The sequence below is a fragment of the Primulina eburnea genome, chromosome 11 (assembly GCF_022965805.1).
Source record: "Primulina eburnea isolate SZY01 chromosome 11, ASM2296580v1, whole genome shotgun sequence".
Lineage (NCBI taxonomy): Eukaryota > Viridiplantae > Streptophyta > Magnoliopsida > Lamiales > Gesneriaceae > Primulina > Primulina eburnea.
In genome coordinates, this window is record NC_133111.1 from 38,311,031 (window position 1) to 38,327,017 (window position 15,987).

The 15,987-nt window shown below is 34.4% G+C and overlaps 1 protein-coding gene across 5 annotated transcripts; it reads left to right on the forward strand.

The window, feature by feature from the left end:
- Positions 1-8,218: 8,218 nt before the first annotated feature.
- On the forward strand, positions 8,219-14,838 carry LOC140805829 (thioredoxin reductase 2-like). 5 transcript variants are annotated; one of them, XR_012112352.1, is made up of 4 exons: positions 8,219-9,131; positions 10,645-11,756; positions 13,356-13,412; positions 13,655-13,736. XR_012112352.1 is itself a non-coding variant. In XM_073162150.1 (4 exons), the coding sequence occupies exons 1-4, from the start codon at positions 8,219-8,221 to the stop codon at positions 14,708-14,710; spliced, it is 1,449 nt and encodes a 482-aa protein (XP_073018251.1). In that variant the 3' UTR covers positions 14,711-14,822. The 5 variants fall into 5 exon arrangements, 4 of the variants coding, with proteins under 4 accessions (XP_073018251.1, XP_073018252.1, XP_073018253.1 ...); XM_073162150.1 differs by lacking the exons at positions 10,645-11,756; positions 13,655-13,736 and adding an exon at positions 14,121-14,822 and having other exon boundaries at positions 8,219-8,471; positions 8,583-9,131; XM_073162151.1 differs by lacking the exon at positions 10,645-11,756 and having other exon boundaries at positions 13,655-14,264.
- The last annotated feature ends 1,149 nt before the right edge of the window (positions 14,839-15,987 follow it).

Sequence of the window (15,987 nt, forward strand, 5' to 3'; positions counted from 1 at the left end):
AGATTAGATAGATATGCTTTTCACATGTAAATAAATACTAATATTATATGCACAATAGTGCGTAATATATTATATTAATTTAAACATAAAAATCAGAGAAAATTTCCACGTTGTGTGTACTATTTGTACCGCGTTTAAGACTCAAAAACAAAGTCTGAAACACCACGTACCTTCCATCCCCACCACAGACAAAAGTTGAATATTTGCCAACTCCCGTTTGCATATAAACTCTTGAAAGATAGATTATTCAAAACAATATATATATATATATATATATATATATATATATTTCTTTCCTTTCGATACGAGAAAAAATGAGTCGTATGAAGTGCAAGAGAATCATCAAGAAATGCTACGGCGTAAAGGGTTTTCTAGTAAGCACGAGAAGATTCTCTGTAAGAAGGCTGCGCAGAAAGGTCTTGCATCTGTTGGGGATACTCAGAAGATTGAAGTATATGTACGAGGATCTTTTGCGATCTTTGAGGAGGAATTTGTGTAAGAAAAGCAGTGGAAAGGGCAAGAATTTGGGTTATGAACGCTGCGGGATAAGATCACTTGCGCATTCGAAATCGTTTTGTGCAGAAGCCATCGCAGATTGCTTGGATTTCATCAAGAAGAATTCGATTACTGCAGATGAAAGAGAACCCATTTTGAGGTCATCAAACAGTTGAAATCTTTGTGTATAAAAAAAAAATACGTAAATATTGTTATGTTTCTGTCACTTTTCTTCGATTGAAATATGATAAAATGTTATATATATTTTTTTATTTGTTTGGAAATTAATCTCTCTGGAAAATATGATTTTCGTGGATTTTAATTTTCCTTGAAATTCAAATCTACTGAAAATTATTAATATATCGATAAAGTATTCATCGTGTGTTATTAGAGCAAATTGCATTTACGATTCATGTGGAAAAATGTCAAATTAATTCTACTTTAAAACATAGGCTTTGCAAGACTATTTTAGACTTTTTGCAAGGGATAATTAAACTTATTCTTAAAAAAAAAAAATCTTTTCGACTTTCCGTGGCTGATCGGAAATTCATTTTTTTTATGCCGTAGGAACTGTAATCCTTAACCTTCTGTGCATATTGGATAAATATTTCGTTTATACGATGGCCTGCAAATCATGTATATTAGACAAAATTTGTAATGACCGTGAGCTATCCCGATCTTGGACTCTCTCGAGAGCTTTATTCCGTCTTGGGTTCTCACTGGGGCTTTTTTCCCTCAATGACTTTCTTATGCGTCATTACTTTTAGGAATCTCCACACCAAGTTGGTGTAGTGGTATATCTTCAAGTCTCGAACGTCTTTTATTGTAACGACCATGAGCTATCCCGATCTCGGGCTCCCTCGGGGACTTTTCCCGTGTGGGGTTCTCACTGGAGCCTTTTCTATCACGAACTTTCCCATGTGTTATTACTCATAGGGCTCTCCACGCCAGGTTGGTGGAGTGGTACCTCCCAAAGTCTCGAACCCATTATCTCCTGCATAAGTACATAGTTAAAAGAGACTTGGTACCAATTGAGCTGGTGTGGAAAGTCTTATGAGTAATGACGCATAAAAAAACCCGTGAGGAAAAAGGCTTCAGTGGGAACCTAAGACGGGAAAAGGTCCCGAAGGAGTTCAAGATCGAAATAGACTATGGTCGTTATGTTAATTTCATTTAAAATCTTTCCTAATATAAAGTCAAACACGAAAAAATCTGATTAGCTTTATGAAAGAAGGAAAAGATCGTGCTAGCCGCAGCTACTGGACGGTTTCTTTTGACTCAAAATTAAATTAAGTTTTAGGAAAAGATGGCCACCTAAAAACTTAAATTGTATGTACATTATATATTAAATGGTTAATATATAAAATATTTTAATTTTTTTGTCACATTGCATAATTACTAGCAATTTATGAAATAATTAAAAAAATGTTATTTACATTTATTTGTCATATCCACTTCATATTTAATTTTTTTTATCAATGATTGAGAAAGGTACGTTAATTAATTTTTCTTATTTTAATAAATTCATTGATTGTCTCACTTCCTAAAAATAATCACATTAATTACTCAAATATTATATTATATTTGTCAAAAAAAATTTAAGATATTGCACAAAATAAATATGAAAGTTATAATTAATTAAATTAATTGTTACTTTTATTTTCATCCTAATTTATTTTTTTTTTCCAATTTTCCTTGAACAACTGTTATTAAATCTCTACTTTTTATTGTAATTTTAAAAAAGAAAAAATTGCAAATGACTTGGGTCGAGAAAAAAGGTGTTTTTTATGTGTAGAAGATAAGAGTCAGCGGGCCTTAATGAACAAAGTAAACAAAAGTAGCTGGTCAAACTGCAAGATATGCAGATAGCAAATTAAAGACAAACATGTAAGCGATACAAATTAAATGTGACGAATTTTTTTTATGGAAATTCGAAGATAAGTTTTTGACGACTGTCCATCTTTCTTATTTAAGAAAGATTCCGGTAGAAGATTTTGATCGATAAAAAAACTTGTACATATCCAGTTCAGTTGATCAAACTTTAACTCCTGATATTCTTGGTATCCTAAAATCACAAACTGTCCACTCTTATATCAGTTTAGTTACAACAAACCATAGAGTGAAAAAAGTAGCACTAAATGATAATCATATAGAATAAACTTCAACGAGTGATTTTGAGCAGCTTGACATATGGCTAGAAAGGGTGCTCAAAATCTTCTCATGTTTTAAGAAAAATGGTTGCGAAAGAAATAAAAAAGCTCAGTAAAATATAAGGTCTTTAATGTCAAATGGATTAGTCTTTAAATACCGACATTTCCAGCATTAGCATTTGTGAAAACCTTCTTCTTTTGTACGATCAGCCGACAATTGTGCAGAGAATATAACATGTTTTTGTATTATTTCCAAATATAATATATGACAATAAAGGTTCTTGGAATGATTCTTTAAATATGTTCGAGGAGATATAAAAAGCTGCAGAGGGCATTGTATTTTACGAGAACGTTCTCGATTGAATTCTGAGTGGTTTGGATGATATACAACTCAACTTTGTCTACCACTGGCTATAAGCAGTAGTCTATATAAGGCCACAATAGTATAGTGGCACTCAAGGCCGAAGAGGGCAGGGAGTGATCGTCAGTGTCAAGAGATTGTACGGAAAACATTTGAAGGAGAACATGAATGAAATGATATCACACATGAATGAGAGATTCCAAGACTGTGCATGTATTAAACAGTACCATTGATGATTGCTTAAAAGATTTGATAGATATACTCATATCAACACAATGCATCTTCTTTTTGTGAGCTCGTCATTTAACAAATCCAACGTTAAATGTGCTTGACTTAGGGTAATTATTGGTTGAGTGACCTCTTGGAAGTTCTCATGGTGCATATGAATGAATATATAAGCACACTAGAATGACTCGTGTTGATAGAATGATGATAATCACCTAATCTGGAGAATTACATAATGGTATCAGAACCGAACTCTACTAGTATGGTGTGGTTCGGGGAGGAATCAAGCAGAAGCTAGGAGGCATGTGACACTCGATATCAAAAAGGGCGCCGGGAGTGATCAATTTTAAATGGTAAAAAATTCTAAAACGAGACCAATTTTTGAAACATATCAGATTCGAATAGTAACCTGCTTACCCTTAATCCATCACTGCAATCAAAACCATTTTGTAAACTTGTTCTTTTCACGAGTGTTCTATCAAAGCAAAATCCACTAAAATGTCTTTTCTCTTCTTCAATACAGTATTATAGCCTGCTTCAACATAGTCAATATTATACCTCTTGTGATAAATCAAAGGCTAAATCTGAAATTTTCATCTGAAATCAAAGCCAGCAGATAACCTGCTTTGCAGAAGCAATGCCTTGCTTCCTTTCCCAGATCAATCTGGAAAAGCACAAACACAAAACATAGAGGTTTTGAACCTAAATTTGAACAATACACTCGAGGGTGGCACATAGTTATTCTAGTCACATATTCAAGAAACTAACCAGCATAGCACACAAAACTCTGATTTCAGAACTTGTCTCAGAAAATAGTAACAGACATAACAGCTAGGGAATTTACTAAACATGGGTAACTTATTGTGTGTATGATACATCAAAGACTAATTAAATGTGGTAAAGTTAGTTAGTATTTTATGGTCAAAAGTTTTATAATAGTATAGTATAAATAGCATTGACAGTATAGATTATGATTAAAATTAATATAATCACTCCTATATTTTTTTTGATAGAGTGAGGAAAATAATTATTAAAAATAATCTTGAAGAATTAGAAAAAAATAATTCTAGAGAGTATTTTGAATTAAGTGAGAAGTATAATCAGGAATTATTTGGAAATAAAAGTCTAAAACTATATTACAAGCTAAAATTTTGAGTGTTTGGACAAAAATTATTTCCAAATTTATTTTTTAGTAAAATGGAAATAATAGTCTTCATCTATATTACATTTATCTTTGTTAATTATCTAAATTTCGGTACTCACCATCGACAATATATTTATACAAAAATTATTATATTTTATATCAAAATATCCTTTTTATAAAATGAATGAGTGAAAATTTATATAATATTAGTAAAAAAAATTTAAAGACAAATTAAAAAATTTGTATAAATGCACACAACATGTAAAAATAATAATGTAAATAAAAATTATATAAAAATGTATTATGTATTTTTCAAAAATTAATATTTTTAATAAAATTTGATTGAAAATTTACCATTTTCATTCAAAACTCATGTATAAATTAAATTTAACATTTTTAATCTTCAAAAATATTTATAAAAAATGAGAGCAATTGTAGAATATGATAAATTTTACACAAATATCAAATTATAACTTTAAATTTAAAAAAAAAAAACTTTTGGTTAAAAATCATATAAATCGAAACAGAAATTGATATTCACATAAATCCAAGAACACTTTCAACCATCTAGAAGTCAACAACTTCATTTGATCTGCCAAACACTCCCTTAGGCCATCTCCTATCGGACTTCAACTTGGTGTATTACGCTAGATTGATGTTGAGAAAAGCTCTCCAACCAACACCAAAGTTAACGCTATTTTGAAGATAGAGCTACAGTGTTGCACCAAATTATTTTTTGTATTTGTTTTCTGCATTATTTTTCCTTTTTTTTTTTTTTGATAATTTGTTTATATTTTGTTTTTTGATGTTATTGATTTTTAAAATTTGTAAATTTATGTGTTTGTTGTAAATTTGTAAAGTATTGTACATATTGATTTTATATTATCATACTTGATAATGATAAACTTGTATTTTGTCTAAATAATATTAATTTAAAAAATTTAAAAAAATAACAACACAATTGAATAGAAGTATTGAAAAACACTTTATTATTGAAAATCAAATCACGGTTGAACATAAACAAAAACAATAACTGACAAGCACTAAAATTGTCCGAATAAAAGCCAATGAAATATGAAATTAAACATGATTAGCAAAAATAAATTATCAAATATCACAACACAATACAACATAAATTAAAACAGGATGATAAGAACGAAAAGATTAAAACTCCGGTAAGTCGGATCCAGACCCTCCAATATCTCCGAAGTATTTTCCATAGTTGGGATTTTCATGTGCACGTTTCCTTTCATCCCTTTCATTCAGAATTCTCAACTGTTCGGCGCGAAAATTTTCACGCAATAAAGGATCTTGAATAGAGTTGAGATCGATTAGCAAAATTTTGTTTTCTTCTTGAAACCTCGTTAGTTCCAATAGTTGTCGATTTTGTTCTATTTTTGTTTCATTTTGTTCCAGTTTTCGTTGAGTTTGTTGCATGCGTTGCATTTGCATTTCATTGATTTGTTCACGACAAACAGTTCCATGTTGTATCATTTCAATAATTTTTTCTTGTCATGCTCTCATTGATTCAATTGTCTGTGAAAAAAATTCATCTTTCTTCTTTTTTAGCTTTGCTTTCTTCACTCCAAGTGGTCTCTGCGATGAACTACCACCAATATTTTCATCACTGAGATTAAGTTCAAATTGAGATAAGCTAGGAGACGCTGATTTGGGAGAATCTGTTGCTTGTGTGTCTGATTGTGGTGAATCGAAAAGTTCAACACTCCTTTGAATTGGATTCCTTGACGGGTTTGAGGAAGCTGTAAATTTCTCCATATCTTTCATAATTGACCATACATGATCAAACTTAAATCCTTTCTTGAAATTATCATCTTGTTTCATTAACTCTTTCGCACGGATCATCTGTATAAAGATGTTAAATTAATTGTAAATAATAAAAAATAATGAAAGAATGTTAACATATTCTATTTAATAAAACTCACAATATCCATTTCAGAGGCACCGCTAGGATTGAGTTGTTCAATTTGTTGGATGCATGCTTTTAATTTACTAATTTCCGTCAATATTACCTGCATACGAGATTGCACTGATCTTTTGTTACGTACTTCAGTCATATGGGATGTCCTGGAATTGTTGTAGCTTTCCTCGACACGAGTCCAAAATTGGTTTCGAGATTGATTTATGCCTTTGATAGGATCTTGGGAAATATCAAGATAAACATGACAGAGATGTATATCTTCTTGATAGGAATAAGAAGCACTTCGTGCACTGGAAGCCATTGTAGTGGAAATATGGTTGGTGATAAGTGATATATCTTAGATAGAAAATTGTAGTGGTGAATGTTAATGAATGATGTGATATATATTTATAGAATGAATAATATTAGAAGATAAAAATCGACGGTTGTGATTCAATGTAATCTAATCGAACTGTGTGTAAGTTTGATTTGATTTCTTGGATAAAAGATAAAGATCGTACGGTTGTGATTGAATGAAATCTAATCTAATGCAGGCCGTAGTGGATCTCCGACAATTATCTTGGAAGCAGTCGCTGATTATGATCTTTGGATATGGCATGCATTTTTTGGCATGCCAGGATCTAATAATGACATTAATGTTCTTGAGGCATCAAATCTATTTTCAAATCTTGCACAAGGTATAGCTCCTCCGGCACATTACTTTATTGGTGGAAAAGAGTATCATCAAGGATATTACTTAGCCGATGGCATATATCCGAAATGGTCAACTCTTGTGCAAACAATTCATGATCCACGCGGTCCGAAAAAAAAAATATTTTGCAATGAAACAAGAGTCTTGTAGAAAAGATGTTGAACGAGCGTTTGGAGTTCTTCAATCACGATTTGCGATTGTAGCATCTCCGGCACGTGCTTGGCAGAAGAGACACCTACAAGACATAATGACCGCATGTATTATAATGCATAATATGATTATCGAGGATGAACGAGACTTGGATACACCAATCCAAGATGCGATGGAATCACCGCCTCTGAATGTGGAAATTGTTACAAATCAAAACATAAGATTTCAACAATTTCTTGCTCGATTTAAAAAAATTAAAGATAAAGAGGCTCATTTCTCACTACGTGATGCACTAATCGACCATTTGTGGGATTTATATAGTCATTCAGTTAGTTAGAAGTTCGATATTTGTGTTTCATTTCTATTTCATAAGCTTTATTTTAGTATTTTTAATGCTTCTTGTGATGGTTGTAATTTAATGTATAATTTAGTTGAAAGCTAGTGGTATGTCTTATAATTCATTATAAAACCCGGTGGTGCATTTCATTATTCGATTATAATATTATAATTTCAATTAATTGATTCGATGATTGATGTTATACATATATTTAAAATACCAATTATAGTTATATATTTTTTAGTTTTTCAATTGTATTTAATATATTTCACTATTTAAAATAATAAATTTCAAATTTCAAATTTTTATTTAAATTTTATAATCGCATATTATTATCTATATAAATGAATAACTACTATTAATAATTCAGTAACAAATGAAATTTAATATAATATTAATGTATTTTTAATTAATATGTTACATTTATTTTGTGAAATGAATATTAGTTATAGTAAATAAAATATTAGAGAATATTTCAAGAATATTTCTTTTAGTGTTGAATTTAGAGTTGATGGGTTGGAGATGAATTTTATATTTGATATATAAATTATATTATTTTGAAGTTAGTGTTACGCTAGGATAGTGCAACGAGCTTGGAGAAGGCTTAGTCACCAATGAGCTACAAACTTTTTCCCGAAGCTTTTAAATGTTCTGAAGTCCGCTCGCAACCAATTTGGCCTCGCCACCCTCACCACCACTACCGCCGCCGCTCCCGAGATCACCGCTATGGAAAGCGATCTGCGGACTCTGAAAACACGCCTCTGCATCATTGGTAGCGGCCCAGCTGCCCACACTGCCGCGATTTACGCCGCCCGAGCTGAGCTCAAACCTATTCTCTTCGAAGGCTGGATGGCCAACGACATCGCTCCCGGTGGTCATCTCACCACAACCTCCAAAGTGGAGAATTTCCCCGGTTTTCCTGATGGGCTTGGGGGTGGTGATCTCATGGAACGCTGCCGAGCCCAATCCCTCCGCTTCGGTACTCAAATCTTCACCGAAACTGTATTTAAGGTGGATTTATCTGCCTCGCCATTCAAAATATTTTCTGATCAGAAGATTGTGCTAGCTGATTTGGTCGTTATTTCCACAGGCGCGGTTGCGAAACGCCTCAACTTCCCAGGTTCCGATACCTTTTGGAACCGGGGCATATCAGCCTGCGCTGTTTGCGACGGGGCAGCCCCTATATTTCGTAATAAACGACTTGCGGTCATTGGTGGGGGGGACTCTGCTATGGAAGAAGCCAATTTTTTGACCAAATATGGTTCTAAGGTTTACATCATACATCGAAGAAGTGAATTTCGGGCGTCAAAGATAATGCAAAACAGAGCATTGTCGAATCCAAAAATCGAAGTGTTGTGGAATTCGTCAGTGGCTGAGGCATATGGGGATAGGACATTGGGAGGTTTGAAGGTGGAGAATGCGGGGAGTGGGGAGGTTTTGGATTTGAAGGTGTCGGGTTTGTTTTTTGCAATTGGGCATGAACCTGCGACCAAGTTCTTGGACGGACAACTGGAATTGGATTCTGATGGTTATGTGATCACGAAGCCTGGCACCACACTAACCAGTGTTAAAGGGGTTTTTGCTGCTGGTGATGTTCAGGACAAGAAATACAGGCAGGCCATCACTGCTGCTGGCACCGGTCAGTCAATATTCAGTGTTAATTTGCGTTGTTTGTTTCTATTTTACAATTATGAATTTATGATCCATGATGATTATGTTTTTTCGCGTTGCTTGTGTTTGTACGCTTAGATTTTGTATTCTATCTGTTGGTTATTTTACGAATGTGAATTAAAACATCTAAATAGATAAACAAGCAAACTGAAGAAAGCAATAATCGGATTGATGCATTGTGGTTTAGATTGCATTTTTGCAAATCCCCATCAGGGAAGGAAAGCTTGTCCAAAGAAAGGCGTGTTAAAAAAAAGATGCTTATATGTGTGGATCTGTTTTAGATTTCAACGGCATGAAGTAGCTTTTTTGGTAGGTAAAATGTGAAAGTACAGGGGAAATAGAGGTAAGTTCTTGTAAAATTGAGATTTCCAGTGAAAATCTCCAATTTATGTGGGATGTTTGCTATGGTGAACAATATCTCATTCAAATTCCTTTCTTGAATGGGTTTATGAGTCTTCGTTAGTTGATTTGAAAGCTTTGGAATTCCTTCCTAGCAAAGATATGTGTAGTTTTGGTTGGTTAGTTTTCAAATGAAAGAACAGGAGGACATTGATAGTAGGATTTCTGGAGTCAGACTTGTGTTTCTAGGTGTGAGGCATTTTCTCAAGTAGGGAATGATGATGAAAAGTGATCGAAAATAAGATTTTTTCTCAGAGAATACATTGGGCTCCAGCCTTGAATTGGATTGTACCTGGTGATCTAAAAAAACCTTGATGAATCGAGTTGTAGAATTTACATTTAATTAATCTTTATTGTTCTGTGAATACTTCATTTTAGTTTGATTCCACCAGCGCTAGTTACAGCCCAAGACTTGTCTCTCATGACATGCTTCAACAGATGATAATTCTTAAAAATTTTGTGTTGTTTATTCCTTTGACTGTCAATATAGGCAAAAACTTGTGTGAGACGATCTCACTGATCGTATTTTATGAGACGAATCTCTTATTTGGATCATCCATGAAAAAGTATTACTTTTTATGCTAAGAGTATTACTTTTTATTGTGAATATCAGTAGGGTTGACTCGTCTCACATATTCGTGAGACCGTCTCACAAGATACCTACTCGTCAATATATGTCAATATATTATTTCCTTCTTTAGTCCATTGATTTCCTCTTTAAGATTTCCATTATATTGTTGTATATATTCTTACTGTAATTATGCTGTATTTCTTCCTACAGTAGGTCTAGGATTAAGGGATCTGTTTTTTTTATATGTCTATGTGTTGTAATTTTCTTAGTAAATAGAAACATAACATTTTTTCCTGAATCGTTCGCTTAAAATGTCATGGTATCAGAGACGAAACTTTGAGATCAATTCATCTTGTGTCTAGTTCCTTTTCTAGCTCTGAGATCTTGGTGTTTTCTTGGACTCGATCTCTAAATTCTTGTTTCTGGTTGGATCATGTCTTTGGAACAATCAGAACATTTTCTTCTTCGATTTAATGGCAAAAATTATTTTGTCTGGATTTTCCAATTTCAGATCTTTGTTAAGGGAAAAGAATTATGGGGTCATATCGATGGCACAAATCCTGCACCTAATAGCGAGAAGGAGAAAGAATATGTAAAATGAGATGTGAAGGACGCTCAAATCATGTCTTGAATCCTTGGGAGTGTGGACCCCTCCATACTTCTCAATCTCAAGTAAGACTTCTAAAGTAATGTGGATTACTTGAAGAAAGTTTATAACCAAAGCAACGCAGCACGAATGTTTCATTTGGAACTCGAGGTGGGACAACTCAGTCAACATGTCAATCCAGGAGTTTTATTCTAACTTTGAGAATCTTTGGGCTGAGTACACTGATATTGTGTATGCAAATGTACCTCCTGAAGGACTTATTGTTGTCCACAAAGTACATGAGACTAGCAAGCGTGGCCAGTTTTTAATGAAGTTAAAGGGAGAGTTTGAAGTAATCAGATCCAACCTGATGACCAGAGATCCAGTTCCTTTATTGGATATTTGTGTAGGAGAGCTTCTCAGGGAAGAAGAACGGCTCATTACACTGGCTGTCATGGAGCAGAAAGCTAAAATTCTACTCCAATACCACATCAAAGATTGTCCCACTCTATTTGATCAATCGATATTCGATTGCCATCTCCCAATTTGAATAATGATTCTCCCTACTCTCGCTTGTTTGGGCATGCACCAAATTATTCCAATTTGTATTTTTGAATGTGTTTGCTTTGGTAACCTTACTGCACATGAGAGAAATAAGCTTTCTACTGTTAAGTGTGCTTTCTTAGGATATGCTGGAACTAAAAAAAGGTTTCTTTGCTATGATCCTTATGCCCGTTGAGCTCGTGTTTCTAGGAGTGTATTTTTTCAAAAAAAATCAGTCCTTTTTGAGAGCAACATGGGCTTTATTTAGAGTCTCCTCTATCTGTTTTGCCTCAATTTCTTGAGTCGCCAACAACAGTACAAAGATTTCAAGCTGGTTATGTTTATCGTCAACGCACTGCTTCCGTATCTGATCATCTTACATGTCCCACTGAGGTTCCTCCCAATCATCCTGCGGCATCTGATCTTGTCCCACCCATTTCCAATGATCCACTGCTTCTCCGAAAAAGCTCTAGAACTCACAAACCTCCTGATTGGTATGGTTTTTCAACCCCTGTTGCTATGTCTACTACTTTGTTATCTTTTTCTATTCCCACTTGTATAGACAGGCTATGGAACACGAGTGATGGCAGAAAGCAATGTAAGCAGAACTTAAAGCACTCGAGCAAAATAATACTTGGGAGATTGTTTCTTGTCCTCCAAATGTTGGGCCAATTGGTAGTGAGTGGTCTATACTGTGAAATTCAAGTCTGATGGCCCCTTAGATAGATACAAAACTCGATTGGTTGCTCTTGGCAATAAACAAGAATATGGTCTCAACTATGATGAAAAATTTGCACCAGTTGCTAAGACGACCATTGTGAGAATCATTCTAACTATTGCATCTTCTAAATCTTGATGGTTTTAAAAAATTCATTCAGTTTTCCCAAGAATTTATTTTTGCAGTTGATGAATGCAAGTATAGCATAAGATAACAATGGGTTCCGCCAAATAGCTGTTTTTAAAATGGAAATTTGGTCTTTATTTGTTGAGCTAAACAGTGGCCTTTTCATGATAAGGACAACTGATAAAGAGTTGTTTTCTACAATGAAACCTTGACCTTTCTTAACCAGGATTTAAAAAATAAATAAACAATAATAATAAAAAAAGGTCTGACTTTTATGATGATAGACTGAGATTGTTACCATTTAACTCTGGAATTAAACAAACTGCTGGTCCTGCCATTTTCTTTTCCGTACGACTGTGAGTAATTTGGGAAAGATATATAGATGCATTTACTCTGGATAATTTAATTATATGTATTGTATAATGCTGGGTGGAATAACATTCATTAGTTCAATGCGCATGAATTTTTCTTAACAAATGTTTTCAAGAAATTAGGATCTCATGTAAATTGAAGAACCATATATTATTTTAGCATAAAGATAAAACTTTTTACTTTTATTTGGGATTGGGCACCAAAAATTTTCTGATGACGGGAGCGAGGGCCAAGGCTCTACCTCGGTTTACCACGGGGCTGCATACTCCAGATCTTCCGTAAGGACGAAGTAACAGATAGCTGAACATGTTTAGAATGCTCGCGACCGGGCGTAGAGCTTAGACATAAATACCATTTTTCTAACTTCGTAAAAATTAAGTATGTGTCTTCTTTGCAATCATGATAACCAAATTATGAATAAACTCTAGAAACCTGAGGTTTTCTGAAAAACCATCCCCTTTTCTAAGCTTTGGCAATATGCTTCATCCAATTTCCAGGTATGTCCAGATTCTAACTGTAGTAGGGATCCGCAACTTTCCCTCTGAAAAAGAATATTCCCTCCATTTCAGAACTTTTTAAATCTGTCTACTATCTGTCAGAATGTTGATTTTAGCCCATGTTGGTGGGCAATTACATATCTGAGGTATGGAAATATATTGAGAGGACTTAATAGGAGAAAAATGTTGGAAATATGACCAGAGGAACTGTACATGTGATATGTTCTCTCTGTACAATAACTTCCGGTATCAGGGAAGTGATCACCCACTTATTCACCCGAAAGGAGTTTAAAGAAGATTTTTTTTCCACATTTGACTAAGATTCATCATTTTCCGATTGATCTAAAAACGATAATTCCTTTCTGCTACATTTTTTACAGGTTGCATGGCAGCTTTAGATGCAGAACATTACCTTCAAGAAATTGGTTCTCAAGAGGGTAAGAGTGATTGATCTTAAGTCAATTTCGTGTAGCTCTCAATTTGTTTCTCTGATTGAGATAAATGAAGGAAATTTGGGATTGATATTTTTTTTATCACCACTGCTCATTCAAAATGTTGATTGATACCAAACTTTTCCATGAAACTATACAATGGATTATATTATCTACTCTTTGCTGATAATGATCCGAGGAAAGATCGTTATTGTCATCTTGAGGTTAAAGATTTCTTAATTTACCAGCTACCGCTAAGTTACACGTCATGGAACGACCCGAAGTTGAAACCCCGCGGCCACAAAAGATCGCCAAAACCTCTACTACAGAAACTGTTATGGCTTTAGTTGTGTCTGACAAAACTCAAAAGGGAGAATCCAGCGCGCCGTCAGCCCAAAATCTCGACGCGTCAGATTTGCTTTTCTGCGAACAAAAGCGCACAAAAGCGCACGTCTTTAGAGCTGATTCCCCTTTACGTGCGACATCTTAAAGACCGACGTGAAGTTGGCGATAATTATCGCCGTCCAGTTGGAAAGAAGAAACTCGAGCTCAAAACTTTTGAAATCGACGTTACTTACTTACATCACTGTTTTGCAACTTGTCTTAAGTTTGCATTAATTGTGAAGTATCAATCTCAAGCTATGCTTCGGCAAGTTGATATTGAATCCGAAATTGATGATATTGTGCCTGTAACTGTTGAAATTTGTATGTCAGCAATTTACGCCAAGCTGAGAAGCATCTTCAAAGCTTATGGCAAGCATGCCTCCCGATATGCCTCTGCACCGGCATATACCAAAGATGTGGAGCTACCTCTTCCTTTTGCACTTGCAATCCAAGAACTTGGAGTTTTTGAAACTTGCAGCCTGCTAACCAATTTTGTTTATGCGCCTACCTATCCAGAAGGCGTCGAACATGAAGGACGAAAGAAATCAGCCTACCCTCATGCGGAGTATCTATCCTATCTACCAACGCTGAAGGAACTTGGAATCCCTTGCAAATCCATAGACCCTCGCGTAAAGACAGGTTCTTCCTGGTGGACCTACAAAGTCAAGAATTTTCATGATACGCATGATTTGATCTGCACTTTGCCACCCTCACTATATTCTGATCTCAGTGCCATCATCCGATCAGTCTTTCTCATTCCGAAGCTCGAATCAAACGAGTGTAAAGATGTTGTTCAGCCTCCCGCTGATGCTAAAGACTATGGTACTCGACTGAAGGATGTGATCCCCGGTTCTGCTGTCCGCTCATTCCTAGCATTGTGTCACGGACCCGAAGAAGAATGGAGCCATGGGACGAACTGACCGTTCACTCGACATTTTGTCGTTTTAAAGCCGAAAATGATTGTGTAAGTACATCATTGTTCAAAACTCGAATTAGCAATTTAATATGTGGTGTTTTTTTAAAAAAAAGTGGCCGTTGGCTTATGCGGTCATAATCTAGTCTCGATGGGTCCGATTTGTCTCCACAAATTCAGTGATTTCAGTGCAAATGGCCCAATGAGTGCAAGGAAGAGCCTCTTGCCTAGACCCGACCATAGTTACCAGGAACCGTAGAACTAAGATCGGATTCGTTTATCAGAAATCGAAGCCTTGTTTCATGTTGGTTGCAAAACCGGAATCGGAACCCTGTACTTACGGTTCAGTTCCAATTCCTATAAATAATAAACGGGAACTTTATGGATAGAGATGTCAATGGGTCGGGTATAGAGTGGGTATGGTTAAACTCGAGACACTCCCCATGAAATTTTTTTTTATCCATTACTCGTCTCATCTCGGTTAAATATTTCGGACCCGTCCCACCTAGAATACGAAACGGGGCCGGTTAAACCGTGAGAACCAAATTTTTTTAAAATAAAAAAGTAATCTTTCTTCTCACATTACTGACTTATGAAACAGATAAGTTTCTAAATACAACATTGTGGAAAAATAATTCATGTTTTTGACCACACTTAATAATAAGTAAATTAATTATTATTTTTTTACATTAAATGTAAATTTTAATAATATTTTATAAACTAATTGTTTGGTTTGTTATTTTTATTTTAATCTTTACATTAAAAAAATGATTTTAGTTCAAATCAGTTAAACCATAACCGTTGGAAACAGTCAAATATAACCGTCACATGGTTAGACGCATTCCAATGTATCTTTTATTTTCTCTTCCAAATGAGACAAGCCCAATGTCCACTTATAATTGCCAGCGCGCAAATGTACATAACATATATTTAGATATATTGCAAAAATTCGTATGAAACGATCTCACGGGTCGTATTTTATGATATATATCTCTTATTTGAATAATTCATGAAAGAATATTATTTTTTATGCTAAAAATATTAATTTTTATTGTGAATATCGATATTGTTGACCCGTATCACATATAAAGATTTGTGAGATCGTCTCACAAGAGATCTACTAATAGATATATGAGTAAATCTTTTGTGAGACGGATCGATATGACTCATTACTATCATGAAAAATAATATTTTTGGCATAAAAGTTAATTTTTTTTTAATGAGTTGGTTCGGATCGGAGACCTATATCACTAAATTGACTGGTGAAGGTTGAAACGGTTCTAC

Coding starts and splice junctions, on each gene's coding strand:
- LOC140805829 (XM_073162150.1), top strand. CDS start 8,219: ATGGAAAGCGATCTGCGGACTCTGAAAACACGCCTCTGCATCATTGGT. Junction 8,472..8,582: donor AGCCCAATCCCTCCGCTTCG/GTACTCAAATCT, acceptor TTATTTCCACAG/GCGCGGTTGCGAAACGCCTC. Junction 9,132..13,355: donor CATCACTGCTGCTGGCACCG/GTCAGTCAATAT, acceptor CATTTTTTACAG/GTTGCATGGCAGCTTTAGAT.